General features: G+C 36.0%; 2 protein-coding genes across 2 annotated transcripts; both read left to right on the top strand.

The window, feature by feature from the left end:
• The first annotated feature begins 1,704 nt into the window (after positions 1-1,704).
• On the top strand, positions 1,705-2,658 carry LOC108987671 (stress-response A/B barrel domain-containing protein HS1-like). Its single transcript, XM_018960645.2, has 2 exons — positions 1,705-1,915; positions 2,147-2,658. The coding sequence occupies exons 1-2, from the start codon at positions 1,770-1,772 to the stop codon at positions 2,346-2,348; spliced, it is 348 nt and encodes a 115-aa protein (XP_018816190.1). The 5' UTR covers positions 1,705-1,769; the 3' UTR covers positions 2,349-2,658.
• A 1,863-nt stretch (positions 2,659-4,521) lies between these two features.
• Positions 4,522-8,509, top strand: LOC108987233 (putative disease resistance protein At3g14460). The gene is made up of 2 exons (XM_018960119.2): positions 4,522-8,386; positions 8,484-8,509. Exon 1 carries the CDS (start codon positions 4,522-4,524, stop codon positions 8,323-8,325), a length of 3,804 nt encoding a protein of 1,267 aa, XP_018815664.1. The 3' UTR covers positions 8,326-8,386; positions 8,484-8,509.
• The last annotated feature ends 779 nt before the right edge of the window (positions 8,510-9,288 follow it).

The following is a 9,288-nucleotide window of genomic DNA, read 5'->3' as shown; positions in this document are numbered from 1 at the left end:
TTAAAATCAACACGCTAAACATACGACTCATAACGAAATTTGCATGTTTTAAAATGTGACATATCAAGCGGGAGCCACCAGCGGTGGCTCTAGCTGTACTCGTATTAAAATCAAAATCAACACGCTAAACATACGACTCATAACGAAATCTGCATGTTTTAAAACGTGACATCTTTCATTATACAAAAAATTTTCACAACATCTTAACACTCCACATTCTACTTTTTTAAAAAAAATTATTATTATTATTTTTTCTTTTATTAAATATTTATTATATAAATAATGAATAGAAAATTTGAAATAATTTAAAAATAATAAATTCAAAAAAAAATTAACAAATTTAAAAATATAAAAATATATAAAGTATGAAGTGTGGTAGAAGTTATGTAGCAAAACTCTTCATTTTATTATCGCGCGTGTACTATATATCTGCATGCAGACTGGCAGATCAGATCATACTTGCTGTAAGTTGATGTATTTGCGACGATATTGAATTTTTGGAGGCTCTAATAATTATAATGTCATATTTTAAATGAAAATGATTAACTTGTAATTAATTCTTTTATAACTTCATGTGAATTGAAGAGTAATTTTCTAAAATTACAATTTATTTTTAATTAAGTGATCGATATTTGAAGTACAAATAAAAGAAAAAAATATATTCATCATCAATCATTTTTTTCAACATCTTTTATCATTTTATAATATGACATTAAATAATAGATTTACAAATAAAACATAATGAATAATCTCTAATTATTTAATGTCATTATATTATAAAATAATGAGTAAATAAATAATGAATAAGAATATTATTCCAAATAAAAATCGAAGGAAATTAGAGGGAGGTGAGCATCATGCACTATGAAAGAGTGAACTGGCCGCCTGGGACAACAAATTAATAATAAGCTGCATGCGTGCTCAACGTTATAAAATAAAAAAATGATTTGAGAATAAAAGAGGTTTACAGTAGAAAATATCTTATTTAAAATAAAAAAGCCTCTCATACATTTAAAACTCTCATACCCAGACTTCCATGGTCTTTTCTTTGGACCGTGCCCGTCCTGATGCGTTCTGCTCATTTAGTTCCTGTTGGGGGAGGGTCATATATAAAAATTAAAATAAGTCGAATACTCATTAAGCATTACTTCATACCGTAAAGATATAGCAACATAAGATTTCAGTCATGCATTCATCACTTATACATACATACATACAAGACAATAGGCAAACATTCATTTTGAAAACGTCACTAGGTGGGGATTTTATTAAAAGGGTTGGTTTTCTTTCCGTAAAAAATTTCTTGCTCACCTCCCTCTAATTTCCTTCGATTTTTATTTGGAGTAATATTCTTATTCATTATTTATTTACTCATTATTTTATAATACAATGACATTAAATAATTAGAGATTATTGATTATGTTTTATTTGTAAATCTATTATTTAATGTCATTATATTATAAAATAATGAGTAAATAAATAATGAATAAGAATATTACTCCAAATAAAAATCGAAGGAAATTAGAGGGAGGTGAGCATCATGCACTATGAAAGAGTGAACTGGCCGCCTGGGACAACAAATTAATAATAAGCTGCATGCGTGCTCAACGGGGAACGGAAGAAGCTAGCTAGCTAGCTAGCTAGCGACGTCTTGTCAAGTTGCGTTGCAAGCTGATACTATTTAATGGGGGTACTATACTATGATCATATCATATGCCTCAAGCTGCTTTCTTATTAGAGAGATCAGAGAGAGAGATCAGATAGAGAACATGGAGGCCGAGGAAGCAAAGGGAGTGGCGAAGCACGTATTTATAGCAAAGTTCAAAGATGGAACTTCAGCTGCACAGATTGAGCAACTCATCAAAGATATGGCCAACCTCGTCAACCTCATCCACCCAATGAAGTCTTTACACTGGTACGTACTCATCATCATATATGATTCCTGATTCACTAATTAAGATCATGAGAAGACCCTAGCTAGCTGCTTATAAATTGATCTCACCATGCATATAATATATATATATATATATATATCCACTTTAATTCGTTTAATTTTGAAAATTAATACTTGATGTAGTCGTCATAAATATTATTAATGTTTTTATTTTATGTAATAATTAATTAATCATATAATTAATGGTAATAGGGGCAAGGATGTGAGCCCTTGGAACAAGAATGAAGGTTACACTCATGTGTTTGAATGCAACTTTGAGAGTATGGAGGGAATTGCAGAGTATGTTGCTCATCCTGCCCATCTGGAATACGCAAAGAGCCTCCTTCCTTGCGTGGACAAGTACATTGTGTTTGACTACAATCTCAGTACTACTCGGCCGGCGGCCATCATCTAGATCATCATCATCATCAGCCCTGCTTCAACTGCTTGCTTGCTAGCTTCAATAAATAAATATATATATATATATATCATGTAATGATCTCTAGCTAGCTAGGGAATTAATAAGCTGGACATGCACGTCCAAGTGATCTTTTCTAATTAATTATATTATTAATAATGCATGCTAGCTTAATTATAATGAACTTATTTGAATTAATTATGTAGGTACGTGCATGCATGATCATGATCTGTAACTCATGATCATCTCAATAAATCATGTACGTTCTCGAATCTATATTATATATATGATATTCGATCATATTCAAATAAATGTGTTTCTTTATATATATATATATACTCGATCGTATCATGAAATGTTCTTCTTAGCTAGCTAGGTCTCTCTAATTTCTTCTTCTTATATAGCTATGAGAAGTAATTAGGAGATAAGGATATGATCCAACATCATATCCTTATCTCCTAGCTAATTCCCTTGCCGTCTGCTCGAGGAAGTTCTGACGTTTGTTAAGGAGTCTCGATCGACGATATAATTAAATAGATAAGTAATTAAGAGGCTTAATTATTACGTACGTACGTCTGAAATAATTATTAGAGGTGGACATATCTTGTGCCCGCTATCTCACTCGTATCCACTTCTTATATAAAAATTGATTTAAAAGATAAGATAATAAAAAATACAATTGTAATAAGTTTATATTTTTTAAATATATAAATTATAAATTATAATTTAAGTTATATTACAATTTGAGTCTAAAAAATAATTTTAGACCCAAAAATAATTTATAGACCCAATGAGTTCTTGGGTTGAGCGGGACGGGGTGGGGTGCAGTTTCAACCAATGTTTTGAATATCGTACCGAAAGTCGTACCGGTCAAGACACTGGAACGAAATATTTCGATATCAGTACCGTTTTATTTACTATTTCAGGATAATCGATATATGAATAAATTATATATAAATACATATATATATAAATTATAAATAATCTAGTCTGAATTGGGAGTCAAAAAATAAGCTTGTAGTTTGAAAAAATAGAAATAAAAAAAGGTTTGAAAGTCGAAATATAGGTCGGTACAGACCGAAATTGAGGCCAGTACCGACCGATAAGGCCGGTATTTGGATCAGTACGAAACGTATATAATATCTTTACCGACCCAACGGCCGGTATGGTAAATATCGGCCGTACCGATTAGTACTGTACGAAATTGAAAACAGTGATTCCAACCCCACCTCCTGTACCAGGGCAGGGGGCCCGCCCCTACCTCCTGGGGGTGGGGGGGAGGGAAACCCTCCCCTGCATGATGCGGGGTGGGGTGCGGGGTTAGGTCCATCCCGCCCCACACCATGCAGGTAACATCTCTAATAACTATATTTGACAGAGACTCTTAAATATCCGACAGCCCCAACAATAATGTAATAACTAAAAGATAAAAAGAAAAAAACAACCTTACTCTTCATTTAAAATTTTATTATTCTTGGCCCTACTAATAATCTCGCACAATTTAAATAATTGATACATAACAAGCATTCCAAGTACTACAAATCAACGTGCCCATATTGTGATGTTTTGGTCAAACCAAGGGAAAAATCATCGTAAGATCAGATCGAGGCCATTAATTATAAGTTTGTCCTCCGGAATAAGCTGACTCATGCATGTAGCTAGCTAGGTTGTAACAAGTGAGGTTAATTAATTATAAAGTGAGGAGGTGCCGTCCTCCCTTACACGAAAAAATATATATATAATAAATAAATAATTATAATTGATATATGATATATCTTGTATGTTCTTGAGAAGAATATATAAATTAAGTAAACCATAAATTGATATAATTTATAATTTATTTTACAATATAACATATGATATCAAACCACAGCTTCCGTTTATGAATTTACACATCTTTTAATTTTAATTACATATGAAACGTTAGATTCAAAGAGTGCACATGAGACGCACATATATATATATATGTCGACTATGCCGAGGAGTACTCGAGTCTCCAATTACATTAATGCTGGCCTCTAATTAATTAGGTAATTGGGTGCTATAAATGAATTCAAAGCAATGGAGATATCCATGATCAGATCTGATCGATATTTGCTCTGCTAGCCGTTTGGAATCCCGAATTCCTTTCTTCATTTATTTGCAAATTAGTTAAGAACGAGCAAACATGATGGCGACCACATTCGCGGCAGGAGTACTTCTTCCTGTCATACTCGATAGATTGGCTTCCCGTGGGTTCTTGAACTTCGTTCGGGGGGGAAAACTCACTGATGAATTAAGCAAGTTGGAGATAAAAATGCTGTCCGTGAATGCTGTGCTAGAAGACCCGGAGGGAAAGCCAGATACAAATCGGAACGTGAAAGACTGGATTGATGACTTAAAAGATGCCATCTATGATGCAGAGGACATTTTGGAAGAAACTCTTATTAATGCTACAAATGCCAGCTGGGGTAAGTTACTCAACTATTTCTTTAGCCCTGCCATCATCAGTAAAGTGAAAAAGGTACACGATAGATTGGCACTTCTAGCAGAACAAAGGGATCTTATGGACCCACTTCAAGGTGTTGGATGCAAATCATTCATAAGATTGGCTCCCACAGCTTCTTTGGTCCAAGAATATTTTATTCTTGGTAGAGATGATGATAAGGAGGCTATAATTAGCCACTTGCGCTCAATTGGCCATTGTAGGCCGGATGATAGCAAGATACGTGTGATTGCCATTGTAGGAACGGGGGGAATTGGTAAGACCACCCTTGGTAAGGTTGTATACGATGACATTAGGGTGAAGGAGCATTTTGACATTCAAGCTTGGGTTTGTGTTTCCAAAAAACTTAACATGTTCAAGGTATCCAAAACATTGCTTGAAGCGATATCTTCGTCAACTTGTACTAGTAAGGATCTAAACATGATTCAACTTAAACTAATGGATGAATTGAGTGGGAAGAGGTTTCTATTAGTTTTAGATGATGTTTGGAATATGAATTTTACTGTTTGGAACATCTTAAGTAATCCCCTCAAATGTGGGGCGCAAGGAAGTAAAGTCATTGTAATAACACGCGATGAAGATGCTGCATCAATCGTGTGTGCTGATGCAACTCATCATCTAAACCCGTTGCCAGATGAAGAGTGTTGGTTGCTATTTGTAAAATATGCAATCCAAGAAGGTAGTTCTAATAACTCACCTCTTGATCAAGAGCTAGAGGAAATAGGTAGACAAATTGTGAGAAAGTGCAAAGGCCTACCTTTAGCAATCAAGACAATCGGAGCACTCCTACAATGTAACCAAGTTGTTGCTGCATGGAAACAAGTATTGATAAGTGACTTATGGGATTTTCCCAATGAGCCGATACTTCCTGCTCTAATATTAAGTTACAAATGTCTTCCCTTAGAGTTAAAGCGATGCTTTGCTTACTGTTCAATTTTCCCAAAGGCTTATATTTTTGAAAAAGATGAGTTAGTCTTACTGTGGATGGCAGAAGGTTTCCTGAAAGAATCGAACAAGACAATGGAAGAAGTTGGTGATAATTACTTCTTTGATCTTGTGTCAAGATCGTTTTTCCAACAAGCAAGCGGCAGTAAGTCGTCATGTTTCGTTATGCATGATCTAATCAATGATTTAGCAAGATTTGTGTCTGAAAAGTTCAGCGTTGCGCTGGAGAGCAATGATTCTAAGGAAATTGTGAGCAAGACTCGTTATTTCTCATATATCATTGACGTGTTTGAGAAGTTTGAGCCTCTTTGTAAGGATGCTCGAAGGTTGAGGACGTTCTTGCCACTTGAATTGTCACCAAGGAACTGTGACTTCCTCTTAACTAAAAGATTACCACGTAATTTATTTTTGAAACTAACACGCTTACGAATGCTCTCTCTATCCCACTATCAGGATTATATGATTGAGTTGCCTGAATCAATTGAGAATATCATATATCTACGCTATCTGGACCTTTCTTTCACTAAAGTTGGAAAGTTGCCTGATTCTATATGCGAGCTGATCAATTTGCAAACTTTGAAGTTATCAGGTTGTAGAGATCTTTCTTTATTGCCAAGAGAGATGCGAAAGCTCGTTAATTTACGTCATCTTGATATTACTGGAACTAGAATAGAGTATATGCCAATTGAACTGAGTAGGCTGGAATGTCTCCGGACCTTGACTACGTTTGTAGTAGGCAAAGATGGTGGGTCTTGCATTGGAGAGTTGGGAAAACTTAAAAATCTCCAGGGAAAGCTTTCAATTTTGGAGCTCCAAAACATTACATCTGGTAAGGATGCGTGGGATGCAAGCTTAAAGAGTATGGAAAACATCGAGAAGTTGGAGTTGAAATGGAATGCTGTCGATAATATTTCAGAAAATCAGAGAATTATTCTCGACAATCTCCAACCTCACACAAACTTGAAAAGTCTCACTATCAACTATTATGGTGGTAATAGTTTTCCAGATTGGTTGGGGCATCAATCATACCGTAATATAACATCTCTTCATCTGGAAAAGTGCAAATATTGTTGCAGCTTGCCAGCTCTTGGGCAACTACCCCATCTACAGGACCTCTCTATTATTGGGTTTTCAGGAGTCACTACAGTGGGTCTCGACTTTTATGGTGGTGGTTCTTCTTCGATTGAGCCTTTTGGAGCTTTGGAAGTTTTGAAGTTCCAACAGATGATGAAATGGGAGGAATGGTTACCTTTTAGCGCTGAAAGTGAAGCAGGTAAAGCTTTTCCCCGTCTCGGAGAGCTTTATATCGATGACTGTCCAAAGCTGAAGGGAGGGTTACCCGTTGGTTTTTCTTCTCTGGATAAACTTGCAATTAAGAAATGTCCAGAGTTGGTGGTTCCACTCCCAATGACTCGTAACACATGTGAATTGGAGCTAATACATTGTAACGAGGTTCTGTTGAAGGAGTTGCGGAGTGGAGTGCAGAAACTTGCAGTTGAGGGATTTGATGCACTAGACTCGCTACCAGAAGGGATGATGAACTCCAACGATAATCTTCAAGAATTAAGAATCACTGATTGTTTCTCGCTCATGACACTTCCTGACGGCAGTCTACTCTCCAAGTTAAAAACACTCGAAATTAACATGTGCCAGAAGTTGGAGATTCCAATGCATTCGCAGTATTCTTCCCTTGAAAGATTGAAGTTGTTCAAAACCTGTGAATCTCTCACGTCGTTTCAGTTGGACCAATTCCCAAAGCTTTCAACAATCACCACCTCTTGCTGTAAGAATCTAGAATCTCTTGCGGTTTCAGAACGATATGAATATGATTCAATGGTCTCGTGGATAGAAATCCATAACTGCCCTAATTTTAAATCTTTTCCGAAAGGTGGATTGCGTGCTCCAAATCTTACATACTTTTGTCTCAGTAATTGTGAGAATCTAAGTTCCCTGCCAGACAATATGCACCTACTCCTTCCTTCTCTTATGTGTCTCCATGTACTAAATTGTCCTGAAATTGAGTCTTTTCCTAAAGACGGCTTGCCTTCCGGTTTGAATTCAATTATCATCTACTGCTGCGACAAACTTTTTGCTAATCGGAAGGGATGGGTTTTGCAAAAACTACCCTCTCTTACAAAATTGGAAATCGGGGGCAACTCAGAAGACTTGGAGTCTTTTCCTGAGGCTGGATTGCTGTCCACCACTCTGACCCATCTTTCCATCAATGGATTTCCAAACCTGAAATCTTTGGACAGGGAGGGGCTTCAACACCTAACTTCTCTTCAGCGTCTTCGGATCGATTATTGCTCTACCCTCGAGTGCATACGAGGAGTGGCCTTGCTCGCCTCCCTTTCTCATCTACAGATTAATCACTGCCCCAAGTTCAAGGACATGCCAAAAGAGGGGCTACATTGCTCCCTTTCTCTTATACAGATCAATGGCTGTCCTTTGTTGGCCAAACAATTCGATGGGAAAAAAGGAAGAGAATGGCACAAGATTGCCAAGGCCCACCGTATAATGGTTGACGGAGAATTTATTGAATGAGCTGAAAATCAAGCAAGAATCCCCACTTTCTGCTGTATCTGCATAAGGAATCTTTAGTAGGGTACGTGCTCTTTGTCAACCATTTATTATTAGAATTCCTCTCACTTGCACTCATAATTTTGTCAATTCTTTTTTTTTTTTTGCATATGATTTTCAAGCTCATGAGGAAGCATAGGTGTGTAGTGCAGGCATATGGATTCTGCATGGTGGATCCCGCGACCCATGAATGCCAGAAGGTTTGCTTGTATTTCCAACTCCTAAATACTTGCTCCTCTCGTTTTCTTTACCTTTTTTAATTGAGTCTTCTTTTATCCTCATTAATTGCTTGTATTGTTTAACAAAATTTACTGAGGGAGGGAGGGAGGGCGGCGGCTTCGAGGGGAGGGACGTGCCGTCCTCGACGAAGGCGCTTCTAGGGGATGGAATTGCCATCTTCGATAGAAGGGTAATCGTGGAAGAATTGAGAGAGAGAGTTCTAAACTAGGAGAGGAAATGCAGAGGGCGGGAATGAGGAAGGAAACTTTTTGGAATCGAAACAGTGCGTTTCAATTAAGGCCTCATTTGTTTTGGAAAAACATCTCATCTAATCATTACAATTTTTTCAACTTTTAATATAAAATAAAATAAACAATTCAACTTTTTTAAATTCTAAAATAAAAATAATATTAAAAAATATACTCTAATAATATTTTATTCAACTTTTTAACTTTAATCTCATCTCATTTTATCTCATCTCTAAAAACAAACGAGGCCTAAATGAATCCACATCAACAATCACTTACGCAGCGTTTACCTCAGGCGACTGAGGTTGCGTTTGGATGTTGAAGTGAGTTGAGTTGAGTTGAATTGAAATAATAAAATATTGTTAGAATATTATTTATTATTATTATTATTATTTTGAGATTTGAAAAAGTTGAATTGTTTATTATATTTTGTGTTGGAATTTGAAAAAGTTGTAATGAT

The sequence above is a fragment of the Juglans regia genome, chromosome 5 (genome assembly GCF_001411555.2).
Source record: "Juglans regia cultivar Chandler chromosome 5, Walnut 2.0, whole genome shotgun sequence".
In the NCBI taxonomy this organism is placed as follows: Eukaryota; Viridiplantae; Streptophyta; class Magnoliopsida; order Fagales; family Juglandaceae; genus Juglans; species Juglans regia.
Note: the sequence above shows the minus strand (reverse complement) of the source record. Positions and strands in the feature narration are given on the sequence as shown.

Bases quoted from the DNA above. Each gene is read 5' to 3' on its own strand.
- LOC108987233 (XM_018960119.2), top strand. From the start codon at position 4,522: ATGGCGACCACATTCGCGGCAGGAGTACTTCTTCCTGTCATACTCGAT.
- LOC108987671 (XM_018960645.2), top strand. From the start codon at position 1,770: ATGGAGGCCGAGGAAGCAAAGGGAGTGGCGAAGCACGTATTTATAGCA. The intron at 1,916-2,146 runs GTACGTACTCAT...TAATGGTAATAG, and splicing joins CCAATGAAGTCTTTACACTG to GGGCAAGGATGTGAGCCCTT.